The sequence below is a fragment of the Augochlora pura genome, chromosome 3 (assembly GCF_028453695.1).
Source record: "Augochlora pura isolate Apur16 chromosome 3, APUR_v2.2.1, whole genome shotgun sequence".
NCBI lineage: Eukaryota > Metazoa > Arthropoda > Insecta > Hymenoptera > Halictidae > Augochlora > Augochlora pura.
This window is the reverse complement of record NC_135774.1, coordinates 12,870,671-12,894,453: the sequence shown is the minus strand read 5'-3', so window position 1 is coordinate 12,894,453 and position 23,783 is coordinate 12,870,671. Positions and strand designations below refer to the sequence as shown.

The following is a 23,783-nucleotide window of genomic DNA, read 5'->3' as shown; positions in this document are numbered from 1 at the left end:
AACTGCGGAATTATTCCTTGCGAGCCGCAGGAAACATCGAAAATACGCGAACGATCGTTATGCAAAATGGGGGGGGGGCCGCGTTCGGAAGGGTTTACCGTGGGCCCGATAAGAAGCCGCGATTTGTACCGTTTACGAGCGGCGGCTCTCTAAATATTTCATATTAAAACAAGCGCATGGGGGCAAGTGCGAGGACGGCCGGCATCGGACAACGGCGGCGGTGCCCCGATTGCATCAGGCGTGTCTTCATTTATTCCGCGGGAAAACACGGCCGAGTCCTATTTACATTCGAAACGGCCAGCTCGATGTCGCGGAACGAAACGGCCTCCGACTCCGTCTACCGGGCCCCGCCTGCCTCTGTTCACCGCGCCACCCCACCGTCACGATCCACCGTTTTGCAAACGATCCTGTATGCAAAATCACTCGGCTCCGGCCCCGGCAGTCGAAATTGCCGTGCGCGACCGACCGGTGTGTGTTTTGCATCCAGCCACGTGCGTACGATACGCCGTGAAATTTCGAACGATACACCCGGGTTATACGAACCGTTTCGGCCGCGCGCACCTGACCTCCATTCCCTTCCTCCGAACGCCTTTTTGTCTTCTGGTCACGTAGCCGTGCATTACGCGCCGCAAAACATACCGCGGCATACGGGCGGAGTTGTAATTGAATGATCCGCGCGACGAAGAAGGCTGGGGATCGCTGTTTCCCGAGTCGTGATTTGGATTCGATAATTTGCCGCGTGGTTAAAATATTTTTTTTGTTTTGAGTTTATGTGCTTGGTTATTTCTATGATCTTTAGGTTTGATTGTTTTATTAAAACATGACAATACCACGTGACGAGGAAGGTTGGAAATTACTATTTTTGGCGCCGTGATTTGGATTCGATAAATTCGCGTGCAATTAAAAAGGTTCTTCTTTTGGTAATTTCTGTGCTTGGTTATTTCTATAGTCTTTGGCTTTGATTGCTGTATGAAAAAATGGCAATACCACGTGACGAAGCCGGCTGGAAATCGATATTTTCGCCACCGTGATTTGAATTTGATAAATTCGCGAGTCATTAAAATGTTCTTCTTTTGGCAATTCTTATGCTTGGTTATTTCTATAGTCTTTGAGTTTAATTACTCTGCTAGAGAATGGCAATACCACACGATGGCTACACAGACTGTAGCAATCCCTATGAAATTATACTCAAAGTTGTTCAATTCTAATAAAACGACAGCTAGAATAATTTGCTAATTTTTACATCGCTTCACTTCTTCAAAATTTAAACACCCTATAGCAATCATCACTGTAACCACCATCGTTTTCTTTTCCAATTATCAATAAATTATAAAAATCACCTCTTTACGATATTTTTAGACGAATCTCCTTATTCATTAATTAATTTTAATCCAAATTGCACTAACTTCTTCTCATGATAAAATTCGTACGAATTCTAAAAAAATGTAATCCTTTCATAAATCTTGTACAAAATTCAACTAAATACTACCTTACAAAAAAACTAGTACGAACTTTAAACAAATGCCGTCTTGAATAAATACCACCTCGTCAATGTGATAAATCAATAAATATTAACCGCCTTTTATGCTTGAATTTTGATGTTGAAGACTTGTTGAAGATCGAGCACTCGTTGAAGAATGATCTAATTCAGACAGGTGGACGGCCACAATACAACGTGAAAGTTCGCCCGGTGTCTTTACCTGTTGTTGCTGCTTGTTCCTGGCGATGGTGTTGACACTCTTCGGCTGTGCTTCGTAGCCCCCATTGTGCTGCAACAAAGAGAGAGAAGTATACGTAATTACATCGCCTCGAAACCGCCGGCTTTAGAAATCATAATTGCGTTCCGTTTTCAGAAATATATATATATACGAAAGTTGCCGGCTAAGAAAGTAGGTTGCGTGCTCGTCCAAAAAAATATAAAAAAAAAGATCACGCAGAACGCAAATTATTCTCATTGTTCCCTGAATGTCTGTCTACGTGGAAAACAATGGAACCCTTAATTTTCCTTTAACGAGATTCCGTAAACAATCGAAAACCGAGGAAGTCGTGTCACTTAGTTCGCGTCTCGCCATGATTCGATGGGACTGCAGTTTATGGTTATGGAGACTTTCGCATTTCCCCGTGGAACAATCAAGCATAAATATTATTTAGATAATTATTTAATTAAATAATTGCGTTTAGGTATACATTGTCCGTTAAGACATTGTCTGTTAAAAGATTTTAAGGACGTTGTTAAAAGTTATATGAAGGATGTGCATTAAGGATATTATATTATTTTTAACTTACTATAATTAATAAAAAAAGAAAGATTTTTTCGTCTGAGCTATGTTTATTAAAATTCACATAGACAGTTTTCATTTTGCATAAAGATCTCCATTCTACTATTTCAACAGAAAATAATGTACCAATATTCTGAGATTTCCCTAAAATGAATACTTCCATTAATTATAAAAAAATAATAAAATGAATGTCACCGACCCCTAAACAAAAGTACAACTAATCGTATAAAAATAACAAAATACCAGAAAGAAAATGGAGAAGAAGAAAAAAACATTTTCCTTGTCCTGCATTTTACTAACTCATCTCTGCCATAACTGCATAAAATTATGATCAAAGGCCCACCATCCAAAGGAAAATAAAATTATAGTAATCGCAAGAAGGACGTCTCTCCTATCAATGGATCTTCTACAATGAAATAAATATCGAGAATTTCCTCGGGAAAATTCGAGAGAAGGAGCAATATTCGTCGCGAACGAGCGGACACGATCGATCACACTATATCGGTTTTAATAGCGATCGATCGATCAGCGTGGCTGAAATCTCGACGGTAACTAGACGGCCGGAAACGGTGGACGCGACGAGGCGCAATTTGTCGGGGTTCGTCGGGGCGTCGTAACAACAAAACGATCGGGCGAGCGACGCCCGCGCGACGAAAGGGGTCGAAACGCACCTCGCTCTCGATATGGAGGGCAGTGTGCCAAACCGTGAACGCGATGCGGTGCAGAAGCGTTTCCGTCTCCTCCCGCATAGGCGTTTCCTCCTTCAGGTTGTTGTTCGCGTTGTCCTGACGGGGATCGCCGCATCGGCAGCAATTCGCGCGGAGCCATGCCCGCGACAGCGAGCTGCTGTTCGAGTTCGTCATCTCTCCGATATCCGTAAAAATACGAGCTCTTCTTGTAGATTTACAATAAATATCTCTTTATAACTCTCATAGGAACTGCGAGTTCACCGACGTATTTCCAAGGAGCCCCCTTCGATATACTCGGCTGTATTTACACGTCAACGATTCATCGAAAAATTAAGGTGCTCCGTGTTTGCGGACACCGTGAATCAAACTCTTGAATCACCGATCAAACTATTTGGTATCGTTATCTCTTGCGGCTCGGCCCCTCTTATCCACCGATTTTCAATCGATCGTTGAGCACACCGCTTAATCGGCGAACGGTAAATCTCACGCGCCGATGTCGAAATAGCCTGAGCAAATTGAGCAGACGTTCAGTACTTATCCCACGAGTCAACAACGCAGTGATCTTCTTCTTCCTCGCGCGATCAACTGTCTCGTAAATTCTCTCAGTCTGCCGAAAATAACGATCTCGCGATTAACCTATCGGTATTGAGCAATCATAGCAACGGTTCGCTCGAAATCTGCCAGAAAGTTTGCTGGTAAGTTCACGGGACCGCGGGCACGTGTTCGTTCGACGTCGGCGCCGTGGTGTCCCGTGCTCGTTACGAATTGTTCCGCAACATCGGGCACCGCCTCTTCTCTCCTATCTTCCCGGCGAGAAGAAACGTTTGCCAACTCCGTCGGCGAAAAGCTTCAGCTAATCCCACGTAGTCGCTGTCGGATGTCGCTGCATCCTCTTAAACGCCGCCCGACCGAACGCGCTTCGGCTCGCACTCTCTTAGGAACTTCTCCGTGCTAATTGAACCCCTTATCCCGATCATCCTCCTGATCGCCGAACTGCCGCTCATGGTCTCCGATTGCAGCCCCAGGGCTAGATAAGACCTCCTACTTTCGTCACTGATTGCAATCACTTTATTCGTGTAGAACTCCGGTTACGTGGAGGACTTAGATAAGAAAGGTCTCCTGGGAACAAGAATGCAGCGTCTTCGAGTGTAAGAATGCTAGGAGTTAAGTTACGTGAAACTTGTTCCTGATCGTTTCGATGAGCTTCGTAGCACCTTTTAGTTGATCTCAAAGACGTAGTCGAGGTTATATCAATGAATGATTAGCTCTCTGTGTCCGAAATACACTGAAAGCACTTTGAATCACTTTTGTCGTTGATCACGCGAATATCATCCCCTCTGTCAGTCCTCGAGTAAAAGGTACAATCAATCTTCCTCCTGGAATCCTCGGGAATGCTTTAATACTTTAGCAGCGGGTCTCCAAGCAGAGGACCCTGCCCATCGATCCTGAATCCCCGCAGGCTGACAGCACCTCGCGACTCCACCTGTCCGTCGGCTCAAGGTCACATCGAGTATCCACCCTCGAACGTGCACGCTCGACGCATCACTGTTCCTCGTTGTTGTATCGTTGTTTAACGGCTCGCGAACGGTTTTACGGTCGCTGACGAATTTAACGAAGTTCGCGGATCAAAGCGACACGATGACAGTCAGTGAGAAAACGCGAAGGATCGGTCGTCGATCAGCCGAGGATCACGCGACCTGGGTCAACCGGCACCGAACGTCTGCGCCGCACGGGAGCCGCCCCGGCGCTGCGGCCGGATAGAGGGATGAAACCCTGCATCTCGGCTGCGGGGTCGGGGAGGGGTTGCGAGGGGACGCCGTCACGTAGCCATGGCGACCGCGACCAGCGTTCCCAAGCTGCACGCAGGCCCTGCTCCTGCGCCCCGCGGGCTCGCGCCAGGACCGCGCGAGAGTTCTATCGTCGAAAGGGACAACTTCTCTCGAGTAGGTCGAGAGTGCCACTCCCTGTAAATATAATTACCCCGTAAAATTGCCGGACCACCGCGGCACCGCACCCTGTCGTTCCTCCTTCCTCCTTCCTCCTCCCTCGCTTTTGCTGATCCTCGAACACGCCCTTTTTCGAAAACGCAGCCTTCTCCGATCCTCCTCGCGGTCTAATTTTAACGTTCGATCTCCCAAAGGGATCCGCGACCGGACGTCTTTACGACCGCGATGCGCGGCTTTTATACTCCTGCCGGGTTTACGAGCGCGCGTAAGACGACACGGAGCGGGGGCTACTCTTCGGGGCGTGTTCGGGGATGCAGCATTTAATTCGCTCGAATTCGGGGTGATGCGGTGGCTCGTGTAGTAAGGGAATTCCTGGTTCTGAGATGTTACACGGTTCTAAGGGTTTTTCTTCGGTTAATAGTGTCGCGAGGTGGGACTGCGTTTTAGGGGTTGTTTTTATGAAATTGGGAGGAAGTTTTTGGAGTTATTGACACGTGGTTAGTAGACTGTGGTCTTCGAGATCGGGTTTTATATTTGCAACTGCTCTCGAGAGATTTTGAGGCTTCTCAGGGTTTTTTAAAATGTATTCTGTCAAGTATTGACCTTTAGTATTAAGTATTAACTTTTTCAAGGATGAATTTTTATAATAAGAGAAAATCTATTTTATTTTATTTTATTTTATTTCTCACTCATTTCATCTCATTTGATAATGTTATTTCGGAGAATTATTGAAGGATTTTTTAATGAAGAGTTTTTCACTTAATACTCATTTTATTTAAGCTTAGAATTACCACAATTTTAAGAAAATTGAATGTACAAATATGTGCCATGATTTCTAAAAAAGGTAAACATAACCTAGATCTACATCTTGTGGAAATATTGATCTTCGGGATCAATCAATTTCAATTTATAATTTTAACTGGTTTACAAACTATGCAAAATTTTGCAAACTTGTTCGGTGCATATTTTAATATAAATTTCCTAAAGTTGGTTGTACAGTTTAATAACAAATTTTCAGATATTAACCAACGGCTTGCCTCCAGTGACAGGTATGTGGACCTTATTCAACAATTATTAAAACGTGACTATTAATCGCAATTTGTTAGACTCGGTTATCACAGAGTTCTTCACCAAGAATATTTTCAAATTAGGAACATGGCGTACGTGAGTCTCAGTTTACGATTTCTAGAATGCGCTTTTATAATTGTGACTGGTGTGCGGGCTTTTCTCAAGTGTTCTACAGGGTGTGCTTCGCCAAGAATTGTTTAAAGTTGAAAATACGTGGTACGTGAACCTTAACCTCAGCTTTTATAATTGTTATCATTTCATCAATATTCTTACATACTTCTTTTGAGTATAATTCGTTGAATATCGACCAAAATTAAATTTACAATTCCCAATGGACATTGTCTAGGTTATGTTCAAGACATTTCCAAACAAAATATTCAAGCGACGAGGATTGACAAAATCCTTCGGCTGGAAAGGTATTCATAAAAATGCAGCCCCCGTAAGACAGCGCCGCGTCCAATATGTTTTATAGTCAACCCCTTCAATCTCATCTGTTGTAATAACTTACTGCGAGATTTTTTACGACGCGTTTCATCAAAATTTTTTACCTTCATCCAAAGGAGAAGTTTGAAGAGTGTACTGTAACATTTTCTGCTGAAAAATCGATCGACAAAGAGTAGCTCTATGAAAATTCTTGGAAGACAAAGCTGCATATATTGCCCCATAAGACACGCCTGTGTCTTCAATCCCAAGTAATACAACTTATTACAAAAATTCTTTATAACAATTTTCATCGGTCGTAGAATTCCGACGAGGAATTTCAGGAAACACAAAGAACATTTTCTTTGGGAAAGTAAATTATATGTCAAAGGTTTGGACAGCTAGGAAATTAAATAATATATTTTGACCTCTTGCATACATAACCTATATATCGAAAGACAAATTAATTTAACTTGAAAATAACATCGTAAAACTTCGAATTTATACTAGTATTAACTTCGTCTCTATTTCGCGTAGTAAAAATTAGCAAAATAAACTATATATTTATTTATAGATTTATAGATATAGATTTATAGAATATAGATTCATAAATATAGATTTATAGATTCATAAATATAGATTTATAGATTTATAGAATATAGATTTATAGATTTATAGAATTTATATTAGTACTATCTACGTCTAAATCTTGTAGTAAAAATTAGCAAATATCGTCGAAATAGTAACAAATATATAAGAAAAATACTGAAGCCTAAAATTGCACAGTTTCTTCAAAAGAAAGCTACCAAAAAGAACAACGTATTACAGCGAAAAACAGTTTCGCAAGTTTCGTTAAGCCACTTAGATTTCCTACGAATTTTCGAAGTTTCTCACCTGCACCTGACGTGCTAAAGACCCATGGACTATGAGACCGTGCAGGCTCGCCAGAGAGTTCGACAAAAGCGTCGTATCGCTGGCAGAGAGCATGGTAGATCGACGATAGCGTTGCGAAACGCAATAATCATGCCGGCGGAAAAAATCAGCCGGCATATGATTCGGCGGCACGGAATCGAATTGAATCGGGATTGGCCCCGTCTGATTCGTGGCGGCGCGCCGCGGACTCGAGGCATATTTTACGAGCACGATAAATCACTCTAACTAGCCCATAGGCCTTCGCTGCGGCGGAACACGTTCCGCCAGGACTAGATGGCTGGATAAATAGACGGGCGTCCTTGTCGGGAGAGCGGCGCGAATAAAGATGCGAGACACAGTAATTCAGACGTATTCACCGCGGCCTCCTAAAGAGGGGAGGGAAGGGGTAGGGGGATCGGGGATCGGTAAACGCGATTTTTATCGTCGCCCGGGATAGTCTACGATTTTGCCTGGGATCCCGTTTACGTTTCAATTCAGCGTGCGCGTGTTGGGGGCCCCGGCGATTATTGATAAATCGGGGAGCGATAAATTTCACTTGACGCCGGGAAAGTGCATTGCAACCGCTGCCGCCGCCGCCGCGTACTTTTATGGTAATCCCCGCGGTTGCCCGTGTAACCCGTCTGACGAAATAATGTCTTATTAGAGCCAATTAGATCGTAAATCATTGGAAATTATATCTTAATTAACCCGTGTGCACCGCTCCCAATGATCCGACGTTTTTCGATATCACGGTAATTAATAGCTCGAGCTACATTGCCTCTAATTTCATGCGGCTGCTCAAAAATTATGGCGCACGGATTTGCATTGGTAATTCAACGGATTCTTGGCTCTGTAGGGAGACTGTAATTATCGCTGCGAAAGATTGACTAATCGAGCGACTTTTCAATTACGAGCGATTAAAAGCCGCGGGATGAATGACGGTTCGAGTCGGAGTAGCGAAGGAGGTATCGCTGATATTTTATAGAAAAATTGTGGAGCTGGCGGACCGCGTCGAGGAATCTCGGATTTCGTTGACTAGTCGATTTATGGTTTCTTTTAAATTTACGGTAATTAGTATTACTTGTTGTTAATAATTTATCTAGTGGATCGTGACCAAGCTCTATTTCAATGTGTGACGAAAATGTGAAAGATCAATTTAATTCTTGTAAAAAGCAGTAATAATTACTTCTAAATAATTAATATAAATAACTAGTAATATAATTATGACAATGACTAAACATTTTCTTATTCCTATAGATCTTCCTTTACTTTCATTCCTAGTTGTCGATAACAAGAAAACCAAACTATATTTCGATCCAGAATCACTTCGAATAAATAAATAAATAAAATTCACATCTAGCAGTTGGTACAATTTAATACAAAATTAAAAATATAGCTACAACTATATCAATTTGAATTGATTAAGATTCTCAAAGAAAGAGAAAACTTCTGCCAGCCTTTTAACATTTCGACATAACATAACCTATAACATAACCTTTCTAAAATTGATACAAAAAATAACTTATTTAACACAAAGATCTATTTACTGAAATATTAGCACACCAGGCCATCCACCAACCCTCTAAAACGTCTAAAATTATTCCACTTGGTCCGCAAAGTGCCCGAGCGGAGCCACGCGCAGGAAATTAAATTTCTCGGTCGATTCGATTAAGAAAACGTTGCAGCGCGAGGGGTCGAGACGCGTCAGAGGATCCCGTCGCGCGACAAAAAGGTGGAAGGCTTGTTCCAGTTGAAAATGGCCGGGGGGAAAATTGATTGAGTAGGCTACGGGACGTGAAAGCGTGCCCCTAGCGAAACTCGATTGGCCGTCGCGAGACGCGCGCGATTCGATTCGGAAGTAATAAAATGAGGCACCGGTATTCATTCCGTTGAAAGTCCGCAGTAAAACAGGAATCGAGTTTAATATCGTAGGGAAACGGCGCCGGTATTTTTGTACGGAGGCGTTCGCAAGAGCGCAATATACACTGCAGGGAATATACATGTACAGGCGGATCGTAGGGAACGTGGCCCGCAGCCGGACGAATTGCTTAGCTACGCGGGATCGTGTTTCGGGATCGAGCCGTGGTCCCCTCTCTCTCTCTCTCTCTATTAAAAATGCGAATGGCGCGACGGGCCGATTCGCATATTAAATTGCGAGCGTCTTCGGGCGACGTTTAACCTTTCGCGATGCTAATTAGCCCACGTCAACCGAACGGATTATAATTCCGATTTCGCTGGTAGCCGTTCTAGCCGGGCGTGTCCGAATTCCGGCACGAAAATAATCCTGATTCGCGGGACTCGTGAAACTTTTATGGGAAACCGGAATTCGAAAAATAGTCGCCGTTGATTCTCGAATTTCCGTCGTCGTGTTTTAAGGAGTTATGAAAATGAGAACTGGTTCGTTCGCGCTGAAACTGAATCGTTTCTTCCTCTCGTCGACGCGTCGCTAGATTTGCATCGACATCGCGGCTCGTTTATTTTTTAATTTACTATTATTCGAATCGTAGGGACACGTTTACGAGATATTTATGCAATATGTTTTTGCTAATTTCAATATACCTGTTACGATACAGCTGCTATCGCTGCTTCGGGAATGTATAGTTAAAAAGCAAAAGGTAGAATTACGTGTCTTGATATTTCGCGAATTTTTCCTTGTATACGATTATTATTATTATAAAAAAACTTTGTATATATTCGTAGAGCAGAACCTTAAAAATTCGACGGTATTTTATAGTTTCATCGCGCAGCGTGTTTATCGATTATATCGACTCTTCTTCGAATTTCTCTTTCTCGGAGCCAATTAAATTTTCACATTCGCTTTAACGTCACTTTGTCCGCGCTTATTATTAGACCGCGGATTTGATGCATTCTCGAAGCGGACCGTGAAACAGAAGACACCTCAAAGCATCGCAGTTAACATCGTCTCGTTATTCCCGACTTTTCCGAGTAATTTAACGCGGAAGCACGCTTTTGTTTAGCTCCCGATCCAACGCGATTCACCGCGACGAAGACGCCGCGTAACGAGCCACGGTCCGCTTTGTGCTCGACGCTTACATACGAAGCTGTTACTCACGTATCTCTCGCTGCTATCTCCGTGTACCATTTGTAATCCGGCCGTTCGACGGTGTCTTTATTATAGTTGCCAGTCGGATGAAAACGTGTGCCGCGCGCGCGGGCCCCGTCGCTAAATATTAATTAGTCGCGGGCCGGCCGAACGCGGTTCGATTTAACGAACGGTATAATCGCCGCGGACGCGGGCTGCTCGACAGAAAGACGAACCGATTGGCTAATGCCGGTTTAATTGACTTATGCCCCTGCGACGTAGCGCGCGTCGCGATTCGGAATCACGTCTAAACACACTCAACGGGAGCACAGCTGCGGAGAGGAATCAGCGCGGCCGGAGAGCCGCGGGGACGGGATTCGTGGCCGTCGTCGCGTTAGGAAAGTGTTGGGAACAACGTCGGTCACGCGGCCGGCCGGCCGGCGGCCACGTCGCTTGTTACATTAACGAACAAATTGCGACACGCAACCTGCTTTTTCGAGGATTACGGAAATATCTGGTTGCGCGGCGTACGCGATTCGGCTGCTCCTTGTGGGGAATGCCTGATGAGTTCGCGCGAAAGCGAGAAACTACGCGGAATTCCGCGTGGCTTTCTTTCGGTTTCGAGTCGGTCCGATGACGGTTAACAAGACTATGTTCTTTTATTTACGATCGCTGTGATCATTTCTGAATATCGATCGTTTTTTTATATTTATATAGAATTAAAATATATTGTTGTGTATCTAAACTTTGAAAAGGAATTATTGAGTTTCATTTGCTCTTCTTAAGCTTGAATGTATGACGGTTTGTTTGACAATGATAATTATTAATAAATAGCATGATATTGATGTGTAAGCTTAGTGCGACCTCAAAGGTTTAAGCGAAGGCTTATTGGTGTGATAGTTAAATGTTTTTCCTGATTAAAAGTAGCGGACTCTGGTAAATAGAAATGTTATTAGACTGTGGATCTTCGTTCTTTTTTGATAATTTTAATAATTTCAACAGCATGCAGTGTTATCTTTAAATTATGTAAATGTCTTTCAAATTTGATCTATCCATTTTCCTTATAAATCCGTAGTCCCTTTATTATATACATTATTATATTACATTATATTCAACGAATTAAAACGAAATAACTATTTCAAAATTCGACTGAAAGAATTCAATTTTTCTAAGATATTAGACTATTTCAATAGACAATAATTGATGAAGGCTTTGCAAAAATGACAATTGAATATAACGACAAATAAAATAATAAAGTAATATAATTTTCAACCACTACATTGTCCCTATTTCTAGCTTTTAACAACTTAAAACAATGTTAACCGAGTTCGTCAAAATTACCAAGATTTCGCAGTCGACAAATACGCTTCCTGCTCTTTTATAATCATTTCTGCATACACCATTTAATAAAACACCGTCCTCGAATTGCTAAATCGACGAATTACACGCCCTTAATTACATCTCGCCGTGATCGACGAGCACACGACGACAATATTTCGTTCCCTTTGCGAGCCCCTCCACCATTGAAAGATTCGTTCCCAGTGTTCGGGCCATCAACGAAAGAATACTGCAGCGATTGGAACATCCAGCGACAATAGGAGAATGATGTCACAGGTACGGAACGACGGTACATCAATAAAAGCGGCTGAAAAGAGGGAAAACATCGGCGGAGAACTAAAAGAAACGAGGCCAAGGAAGGTGGTAAAGGTGACCAAGACAACGACGACGACGACGACGAACCGGAACGGTTATTCTAATCCGCGATAGTCGAGCACCGCGCCTCGCGGCGATGACACCTGTTCAATCACGTGGCAGCTCGTAAAAAGCCGAAGTACCCTTTGTCGCCGCATCCTTGGCTCGTGCAGGAAACGATCGCGACAGGTGTTACGGCGAGCAAACGGGACGTCGAGCACACGCGTCCACGCGGAGTCGCGAGAAAAACGCGCGCCTAATCGCCGTTTTCGATTACGCAACCGAGCGGTATTCGCGCGAACGGTTTTTCATTCGGTTCGCGATACTCCTATGACCTCACAGGAAGCGAACAAACCGCGTCACGTTCATCGTTATAAATATCCGTGCGTATACGATCGCGGCGAAGAAAGCGATTCTTCTTGCGGTTGTTTTCCATGCGTTTTACGTAAAGTTTACAAGCCGTGTAAGCGCGGTGTAATAAGCGATAGAGATCGTACGGGGGAACACCGAGGCGGAGACGAGGCTGGACTTATCTCTGACCCTTGAACCCCATAGGGAGCAAGCCGGTTTTCCTCTTCCGCGGCTAGATCTAACGGACGATTGGGGAAATTTGTGTACGTTGGACAAATTGCTTCATTAATCTCGGTTTTTCGGCGGACTTCGGCTGGACCGGGCTTAATATGGAAATTGCTCATTTCGGTAACCCGTTCGATGTTTACTTCGTAGAATATCGGTAAAATAACGTAATTATTTAAAACGTAATTATACGCTTAACGTAATTATGAAAAATTTTATCTATTCTGCTCGAACTGAGGAATTTTATGCAAAATGAAGATTGTCTACTCGAATTACAAAGCTTTAGGGACCAAACTATAGCGTTTTCCTTTCTTTAATAATTTGAATAAACTCAAACTTGTAAAACATATAATACGTTCTTATTTCCTTTGAATATTCTCGCTGACATATATGCTATAATTGCATGAAATGCGATGTCTAATTATGATCGTCATGCGTATAATACGCAGACCGAGGCTTTTTATGCAAAGTAGAAAGTTCGCGCTTCAGTTATGCGAAACGTGAGTTATGTAATAAAGTATTTCTCCTTGCAGTGATTTTAATGAAGTGCAAATATGGTAGGAAAGTATTTTAATTCTTCTGGTGTGTTTAGTGTTATGTATTCCGATTACCTATTTTTGATATAATTTCTGCTGTAAGTGTATTATTATAATAATTATTATTTATCAGAAATATTTTAATAACTCGATAGAACCAAATTATATTACTTTTCTTCAGAGAATTAAATCTCTACCTTTGTTAAGTAAATGTTTTATTATTTAGTATATAAACTTCCAAAAGTTTTCCACCAATTCAAGACACTTTTATTCACAAAATTAACGCATGAGCAATATTTTAGTTACTGCACTAATTTTACCAGAAATATCGACTCTCTAATAACGAATTTTTTTCTTAAATATCTATAGACAATTTTCAAGGCATTTATTTTAATATCTCAGGTCGATGACACTGTCAACCGTCATCAATATTATTGTTGCTTATCACAAAAACCTTACACAATTAAAACATATATCTAATCCCACAAAAGGAACTAATATAATTTAGTAAAATATCGACATATTAACACACGACCATAAAGAGCCCATACAAGATCCCCTAAAGCGTTAAAGCAATCAGCGAGCTCCGTTCGCAGAATTCAATCTGACAAACTATCAACCGAACTGCTCCATTATACAAACGCCCGGCGTTCCCTCGATCGGTTCGAACGATCCCCGATCGCCATTGTAGCAGGCAGCAAAGTTTTTCGATCGTGACAAGACGCCGTCGTTCACCGTGCGGCGAACGCTCGGGCCACGTCGCTCGCGTGTCGCTCGAAGATTAAGCCTTGGTTCTCGTCGTCACCGGGTCCCGGGGCCGCGTCAGTTCCAGGACAAGCCAGGAAACTCTGATTACCTTGCTACAGCTGGAAAATCGATGACAGTGCGGGTGCATAAGCGCGCCGCTCTGTCCCACACCCGTTTATCCCTCTTTAAATACCACGGTGACATCGGTCGATGCAAAGGTTGCGTTCCAGTTTGTCCGGGAAAAGAACCTCCTTTTTTTCTCTCTCTCTCCGTCTGTCTGTCTGTCTGTCTGTCACCCTCGCGTTCCCTGCGTTCGCTGAGTCGCGTGGAATTCTTTTACTGTGGCTTAAATTATTTCAGCGGTATATTAAGGTTGCATTAGCTCGTTCGAATATTCTAATAAGCCATACAAGTATATGATATTTTAAAAATTGAAGTGGAAAGTATTTTTTATTTTCTTGGAAGTTTTTTAGGCTTTAATAAGTATGAAAAGTTGAGAATAGTAAGTGAAAGTAAAAATAGAAAATTCTGACTTTTGCTTTTGACGTCGGGCACTTGCAAGCCTAAAAAATTATTAGAAAATTAAGTAATTAAGAAAAGCAAATATAACAGTTGTGTAGAGCTGAAAGACACTTTCCGAACAGCCTACTCACTTTACTAATTAACGCGCAAATTATTATAAAATAAAATCAAAACCTCGTGACTTTATTCGCCAACTCAATATTGTCTTTTAATCGTATCTTTTGTGGCGTTCGCACCGATTGAGCAAACATCCTGACACGCGCTCTTAGGCTAGTTGAAGAATCTACAAATTGGGCCAGAAACGGTTGTTTCCCGGAGCACCGGTGCGTGGCCGGGAACTCGGGCCGGCATCCGCGGCTCCGCCGAAAGCGATTCGAGGGCGGTAGGAATATCGAACGTGAGCGAAATACGCGAGAGCGACGCGGGGCGCAAGTGGGTCGTGATCCGACGGCCGTGACGTTACATCCATCTGGAAGGAGTTTCCACTGCGGCACGCGGCTCCGCCGCTTTAATAAAGAAGCCGGTCGTCTTATTTCTCTTTTGCCCCCGCGGCCGCGCAGGGGGGGGGGGCAGCCGGTTCCGCGACGCGGCCAGGGGCGAAGGAAATTTCGACGGCTGGCCGAGGGCCAATAGCCGAATCGAAACCAGCATCGGGAAACCAGTCGGTCGGCGTCGTCCACTTGGCTGCCCCCCTCGCTAACTTTTCGCCAACTTCTGCCACGCTACCAACCCTTCCACACACACACACACACACGTCCCCCGACCGCTGTTCCCGGCGGTAATCTAATCTCGAATCATGGAAATCATCTGGCCACGCTGACCGATCCCTGTTCACCGCTGTGTGTGTCAAGGTGCCGGCTACCTTCTGAAGGAACTTGACACCGTTTCCGCTGCTCCTAATCGCGGATGCGGGATCTTTCCGCCGCGAATTCGTAACCGAGTAAGCTGTTCCGCTGATGGAAAAATTCTGTTGGGAGATTAGACGTCCTTAGTGGTCAGCGTGTCGTTCGAGATGAGGAAAGTTTCGAGGAAGGAGATTAAATAAAAATTGACGATACAGAGAAATTATTTAAGACTTTCAAGAACAATCGTAAGTTCACGCTGAGTCAAATGGATCCTCAATTTTTATTCCCTAAAAATTATATTATCAAGGGAAGAATAGAATTAACTATTAATTCAACAGACTTAGAATCAAGATATCAAGTTTTAATAAAGGAAATAAATTTTTAGAATGTTCAAATTATTTTCTGCAATTTTTATGTCTCATTGCTAGTTTTTGAATAACAGCTGTTTCAAACCTGAACAGAGTCTGAATTTTTCTTGATGACCATTCTGTACAGTATTATTTAAAACAATCATTGCCTAAAGTTACTTCGCAGTCACCACTTAACTCATCTCTTCTCTTTAATTAAGTTAAAAGATTCCCTTATCGCATACTTTGTTTTTCTTCCCTCACGACATGAAACATCGTCGAACATTTGTCGACGGAATAGTCCCGGGAAAAATGGCGCTAACGGGTTAATTATAAAGAATACCAGCAAAGAAACGATCCACGCTCGGGCCCGCTTCATCGGTTATGTAGGATTGCAGGAAGAATGCCGGGGAGGCGAAGATCATTATTCAATTGCTGTTAGAGAGCGAAGGGACGGCACGAAATCGTATCGCGTGCAATCGGGGAACCAGATATTCACGTTGCGTCAAAGTCGATGAACTTGAAGGCTCGACGGGACTGGTACGTCGCCGGCAATACCATACACGTGCTAAACTGGTTTTCTTGCCGGTGCTCTTCGATTCGTCAGTTACGTACGGTAATTGACCGCGACATTAGGCCTATACACGCCATACCGAACAAATGGTTCTGCACAAATCGAGCCGCGGCCGATCATCCTACGGTCTTCTCCTCCTTCTGTCCACTCGTCGCTCCGTCGTCCCGGCTCATCAATTAGTAGCACGGCGACAACTTGTCGTCCACCACCGTAAATAAACGCCCTCGCGTTCCGAAAAGAGGCGGACGAGCCTCTTACCGGGGATCCCTCGAGTAGGATGTTTCCTGTCCACTTGATGTCTAAGGACATCCTTCTGTGGAAGCTTATTGCCGAGCTGCGGGGTTCTGCTTGGTCTCGAGACGTCGCAGGGTGAGCATGGGTCACCGTAGTGAAATAAAATAATCCAGAAAATTAAATTTCTCCATTTTAATCTTAACACGTTATCGGCGAGAGAGATAATATTAATACCTTTTTAATAAGCTCGTTATACATTTATAATATTAAAAATTCTCGTCATATAGTCATTACCAAAATCTCATGGTTTTTATTTTTGAAATATTAAATGCTATCAATTAGCTAAGTGTAAAAATGACCTGTGACTCTTAAAAAAATGAGTCACTTAAAAATGTCAATTTCTAAAAGATTGTGTTAAACTGAAGATCCTAGAAAAATGTATTCATCCCTGATCGATTGTTCTCTTGACATCTGACACATTTAATTATTCTAATATATAGAACCATTTAAAAAATCTGACAAATTCCTCGGGGATACCTGACCAAATGTCAGAGCCATTTCGAAATGGTTGACGGTATTCACGTTGAAAATCGTAGGAGACCGTCTTCGGGTTTTGCAGAGACGGAAATGGGTCAGCGAACGATGAGACTCTTGACCGGCGGAATATTAAATTTCGAAATAAATTGCTTCTGATATTAAAGGTAAGCCGGGGTCGCGGATCCTCGAGAATCCGGGAACGATTGTGACGGGTGGACGCCGGACGTTTCCGAAGGAAAGTAGGCGACCCGCGGCCATCCGGCGTTTCCCCGATTCCACGCCGCGGCGACGCAGAAACACGCGGCTGCCACGCGTGGCCGTCTGGCGAACACGCCAGATGCCAGCTAATTCATACAATCTAATCCTGGATTTTTAATCGTCCGCCGGGAGTACATTTCCGTGGCTCGGTACTGGCGGCGACGTCGCGGGATGCGAAACCGAGCCTAACCATTGTTGACGCGGCTGATAGACCGTTTTCAATAAATCACCGTCGAAACGGCCTTATCGTCGGCACCCGGCTGATTTATCGACGCGTCCCAGAACCTCCTAGCAATTTAAAGACGGCCGCGAGGCGTTCGCCAAAATCGCTCCTAGAGGGTGACGTCAAGCTGTCGCATAAATATCACTTGAGACACTTGATAATGCGATCCGAAATGACTTCTCCGGCTATCGTCGTTACAATGCAAAGTTAAACGGATTTTATTTGCTAACGGACAATCGACATGGATCAGTGGAGCATTCAAGGTCGCGTCTCCCACTGTGACGCGTGGTGGACACGCCCCTTGGACCTGATTGGTAGGGGCGATGATGCAGATTTTTCATAAATAGAATAAGACTCGATCTTCAGAAAAATGTAACGTGTATTTTTAATCATTGAAGATGTTAGACACACCTGCGAGAGACAATACGCGATCATTATGATGCGTTGATTCATGCATAGTTTTTCTATTGAGTCAGGAAATAAGTACCCAGCTACTGAATCACCGAACACGCCCCTAATCGAGATCAGAAAACAGAAATACTCGTCTTACGTGTCTCGTAATTATCCATGCTTTTCTACTTTCGTAGAGAAGTTCTATTGTTTCATTAATTTATTCCGGTAGAACAAGAAGTCACTTTTTGAATTATGAATCGAGTTTAGACACGCCCCCAAAAAACTAACACAGAACCGTCAGCCACCTGGTGACCCTAATTATCGAATGACCTTTTTAGTCAAATGCACTTTCAAAGGATTTCATGAGCTCATTTAAATATGGAGATGCAAAAGACCCCCGCGCGACTGCCACAATTCATCTAAGCCACGCCCCCCGAAACAACACAAAGTAGAAAACCTTTCGGTAACCGCGTGCAATTATTCTCAAGCCGGATGCGGCCGACAATATTCCCGAACTCATTTAAATATCAAGTTTCCGAAACCGCTCTCGAAAGCAACGCCCCCGAAAACGGAACGCGCGAAACAACGAACCTGCCCAGTGGCCACTGTCAATATTTCTGTCAAATGCACTTTTCTCGGCCGTTTCACGAATTTATTTGGTTATAAAGCTTCGCGAAGTGCGTCTCCCTCCACTGCGCTGGCCACGCCCCTAAAATGAAGGCTAGATTCGCAATAATATTTTCGCAAAATGCTAACAGCTATCTTCATAGTGTGAATAGTATTTTTAATGCGAGTTGTTTAGGCTTTGACTAATTTGGGTGCATAGATGGATTTTTCTAGGACAGCCACGCCCCCAGAACTTTGCCAGGATTGGTTAAGTCTGTAATTATTTTATCAAACATAATCAATAAGCTTCCTTTTCTTAATACTGTATCTGCTATACTGTTAATACTATATCAGCGCAGTATAATTTTTATTAATTTCTCTTTACGAATTAAATTAAATACTAGATATCAAATATCGTTCCTAAACCACGCCCCTAGAATCTTCCAAAAACCATCATACTTTTCACACACAATTTTTCGTCTAAACATAATCACATTTAACACCATTTTGTGATATGCAAATTTTGACTAATAGTGAAAAAAATATTTTGAACTAATTTTGAAACGAAGACACGTAAGCCACGCCCACAGGGTATCACAATAACCATACATCTTCCAGTTCGTTCTCAATAACATTCCGTGAAAACCAAGCCAGTGTCATCCCTGCCATGTGCAACTTTCCACGAATTAATTTCACTACGAAAACGCAGGAGACCCTTCCAGGTTGGCCACGCCCCTAAAGGGTCGCCTCCATTGGGTAGACGACGCGTCGACCTTGGTCACCCAGTTGGCCATGGTCCAACTGAAGTTCCCTTAGCGTTCGACGTGCCGGTTTAAGCGTTAGGGTTCGAACGATCCTCCGTTACGTCTAGCAGGGTCCCTTACACCCTGGAATCCGATTACCGGCACACGTACTTCCGCGAGCGAGTCACTCGACTCGCGCGCGCTCCTATCGCAAAAGCGAGAAGAAACGGCCGGGAACACAAACGCTTCCTGATTCTCGTGTTTCGCCGGTCGAATCGCGCGCTCGCAGAGACCTGCCTCGAATTAAAGTCGAACAAATTGAGCGGCGGATTAATTGATCGAGAGAGGCGCGGCCCCGAAGGGGCTCACCGCGCGGCTAATTCCCCGTTGCCCTTTTGCTTTTAATCCCGGCGCTCCTTTCTATTTCGATTACGCCGCGGCTGCTACGGCGCTACCCAGACGGTTCGATTAAGGTTAACGCTTGCTAATGCCCGGCGTAATCGGAATTACAGAAAGTTTATAAGCGATCGCCGCGGACCGGTGCGCGCGCGCTCGCCCCGGCCCGACGCCTCCGCGCGCGCGCGCGCTTCCATTTATCGCTGCCTTATAATTTCCCTCATAGAATGCGATCCGTGAGCGCCCGGGAATCTCGCCGCGCCGGCTCAGCGATCGAACCGGCCGGCACCCGTTTCATAATTTCATTTAACTTTCGTCGTTTTAAACGAAACGATTCCCAGGCTGCGACTCCGTTCGTCAACTTCCGACGCGCGCCGATACACCGGCGAAAATTCGCGAGATTGTTTCGGGACGAGGGATCTGGGACTCGGGGACTCGAAGCGTAGACGATGCTTTTTAGGTAAGTTGGTCGAGTATTGGATCCTTCAGGAACACGGCTCGTTGTGTTGAACGCTGTACGATCATCCTATGGTCGATATATCGTTTACTTTCGCAGACAATTGTCGGAATAATACGATGTGGCTCGAATGCTCTCGCGTCGTTGTAGGAGTGTGGAACGAATGCGCGTCATACGTTAATTATGAGAACAATCTGATATAAAGATAATCTGTACAATTATTTATGTATCATGTAATTAGACGGGTATTTTATGCAGAATGGAAACTGTCGGCTTTTATTGCGAGAAAAGTGAGTCATGTAGAGGATATATTCTATATTTAATAATAACTTTAAAAAATTAAAAATATCCTCCAGTTGATTCAATTTACTGTTTTAAATTTCACCGACTTATTCTCACAAATATATAAAATCTGCGATCTGGTTATAATTGATCATTTTCTTTTTAACTGAGCGTACGTCGTGCTCGATTTTTAATCTCGTCGCATTCGCTGTCGTTTTTATTATCAACTAAGACCTTTTTCTACAACTTTCGTCTTTCTAACGTATGGCAATTGGACAGAATAAATAACAAGAAAACTACTAAAAATCTAGCACGGAATATATAATAATAAGAATGATAAGGAATTATGCCGGGGCAGCCACGATAAAAGTGCACCGCTGGCATTCCCGCTAGGCCAATAAAACCGATTCAGCGAGTTGTGCTCGTAAACAGTTGACACGCACGATGTCGAAAATAATCCGGCGAGGCATCGGCGAGAGCGTGCGGGCATTAAAACTCTCCCTAATGGTTCTAGTAGAAGCAATTCGACAAATTACATCCATAAACCGCGCGTCAAGCCCAAGGACGCAGAAAACGCGGCGGATCGGCGATAAAATCGTGCGGATGAAATTCCCGCTAATGCGCGCGAATAAAAACGAGGTCCCCGGGCCGAACGGCCGTAAATTGCCGTCGGGCGACGTCGGAGCGTGGAGCGTCGACCGATCTCTGAAAACATCGAATTGAATTTCTACGCGCGGGGAAAATGCCGATCGAGGGACGTCCGCCGGTCCGCGTGGAATTTCACACGGCCGGGAGAAAGTTTTCGAAAAGCGTCGCGCGGTCCTCGGGATTCGAGGCACGAGGGAATTTAATATGCGCTCGCGTTCGGCAGCGCGCGGAGCACGTTCGACTGCGGAACGCGCGGACCGGGAGCGTGTCCGAGGTATATACCGCGCGGTTCACGGTAGTATCTAATCTCCCCTGGCGGCGGACATTTCCACGGGACTCGTACGCGGCGCGCGGAAATCCGCGGACCCGTGCCCGCTTTGAAAATTCCGCCGCCGACGAGGATCGGGAGCGTTTACGCCGGCCCGATAACGCCGGCACCCGAGAATAGACGAGTGACGCGAGGCGCCGCCGGGAGGTCGCGATATTCGACCGATACTCGACCGTGTGCAAGGAAATGCAGCGCGGAGATAAAAACCGCGAGCGATTTTCGCGTACGACTGTCCGCGACGATGCGACGCGACGCGACGATAGCGCAACACGTGGCCTGAACGGCGGAACAATGAAACGGCGTTCTTAGGCCGAATACGCTGGCTCGCGTGGCCTCGATTTTGAAATAATGCGAAAGGGGGGGGGGGGGGGGGGAGAATGCGGGAAAATTGCCTGGGAAAACGATCCGACGATGCAGTTTTTCCTAAGCAGAAATTTTATTCCGCGTTCTGTTATTCGAGCTGGAAGTTTCTTTATTCGAGTTGAGACTTTCTTTATTTGATTCGAAAATGGAAACGGTAAGCTGTTGTAGATTTTTAATAATATAAATTATAATGGATTTTTAATAGAAATTCGAATTGAAATGTCAAGTAGTTATTGATTTCTAATAAAATCCTAAGTTCTAATGGATTTCTAATATAATTTCTTATTGGAATATTAAGGTTATGTTACATTTTCAATAAAATTGTAAATTATACTGAACGTCTAACGCAAGTTTAAGCAGAAACTATAGGTTGTATTAGCTTTTTAACAGAATTCTAAGTTCTAGTGAATTTTCAATGGAAATTCAAGCAGAACTGTTCAATTGTAACAGGTTTTCAGTAAAACTTGAATTCATAATAAATTCCTAATGACAATTAAAGTAGAGATTTCGAGATATAACAAATTCTTGGTAAAAATTGAGATCTTTGTACAAATAATCTGATCCAAATGGCGTTCATATAATACAAATAGAGCAGTCACAAAACTAATGCAAAAATCAAATATTACACTGTGCTTTCACATTTTAATCGTCACTGAAAATATTAATCTGCACTCTCCAAAAGACCATTCTGTAAAATTGCGAATATTCATGCATACTTCAAGAAAAGAACGCACAATCATTTAACCAAAAGTATAATTAATTTAACAATACATTTAACACAAGAACTTCATCAATTTTTAACATCCATCAATTTCAAGCGATTTCATTCGTTTCACAAAATCGCGCAACCAAATTACAACTCCCAAAATAACAAATTCTAACGAATTTCCATTCCGTCATTCATTCTTTGTAAACCTAAAAACGCAGTCCCCATAAAGGCACCTCACTTCGTACAACATCGACGTCCCCAACTCGCAGCCTAAAAACTCTAAAGTCTCCGAACGAAATAAAAGAGCTGTTCGCATTCGAAAGCAACACCGTCGAATGAAATCCACCGGCAGCCAACAATCCGTATCGACGAATAAACCGCAATCTTGGAGCAAGCTGTACACCGCGATCGGTCCGCGTAAAAATCATTGTGCTGCCTAGATAAAGGCTCCCCTCGCGTCCGCGCTTATCGGCGGCGGAATATCCAACGGAGGGATACGGAGGAGGGAGAATGGCAGCGGGGAATCTATAATTGGAGTAATCGCCGTTTCATCTGTGCGGACAGTGTAGCCGCGTTCAACATTATTTTATCGTCGGGCTGTCATTCAAGTTGACGGTCGGAGGAGCCGATCGCCGGCCAGCAGAAAGAAAAAAACTCTGTGAAAATCCACTATTTTTATCCGGGCATTCCGACCGGGTCGGATGTTAGCGTCGATCGGAAACAGAGATCGAAATAGGAAAAGTGAAAGAAAGAGAGAGAAAGAGAGAGAGAGAGAGTGAGAGAGAGAGAGAGGTTGAAGAATATTTGCGCGGCGGTTCTGTGTTCATTGAAGTAATCTCTATTTCAAGCGTCGTTACACGACAGCGGAATTTCTTGGAACAACATTACATCCGTTTCACTTACATCATTCCAGAGATAGCTCGCGCTGGGCATGCGAGGGGGAGGGGACAGAGGGGGGATACTAATTATCGGAGGGTTTCGAGACGTCGCTCGACCCGATCTCAATAAAGTAACACACGAAAAACTCACCGCGTACGGGACGTGGTAATTCCTGCGGTGCACGTCGCCGTGACACTGGACGGTCGAGAGCATGCTGACAGCTGTCAACCGCGGCACAAACGAATCAATGATCGAGCCGGGGGAACCGTCGCACACGCGTACACACCAGGGATCGACGATCTATCGGCGCGACATTTTTCGTCACTGCCGACGCCGACGCGGCGATTCGATCATCGCTCGTTTTAAATCCACGCACGCCGGAAGTGCACGGACACGGTGCGAGATCCGCGCCGCATCGTTCTCTTCTGTCGTTGCTTTCCTTCGACGACTTTTTACTTTGTTCTTTTAATTGAACCGCGCGCGACGATCGAGAAGCGGACGGAGGAAAGACGCCGGCACGTTCGATGGCAA

General features: G+C 44.0%; 1 protein-coding gene across 9 annotated transcripts in view; it reads right to left on the bottom strand.

Annotated features, from left to right (window-relative positions):
- By (focal adhesion protein tensin) overlaps nucleotides 1-23,783 on the bottom strand; it is a 303,833-nt gene that overhangs the window by 78,593 nt on the left and 201,457 nt on the right. For 8 of the 9 annotated variants that reach the window (XM_078177339.1, XM_078177341.1, XM_078177345.1 and 5 more), the window contains one exon: nucleotides 1,701-1,769. In XM_078177339.1, the coding sequence (XP_078033465.1) occupies nucleotides 1,701-1,769 (69 nt within the window). Of the gene's footprint in view, nucleotides 1-1,700; nucleotides 1,770-23,402; nucleotides 23,717-23,783 lie in introns of those variants that run through there. The other variant, XM_078177347.1, reaches the window with a different exon arrangement.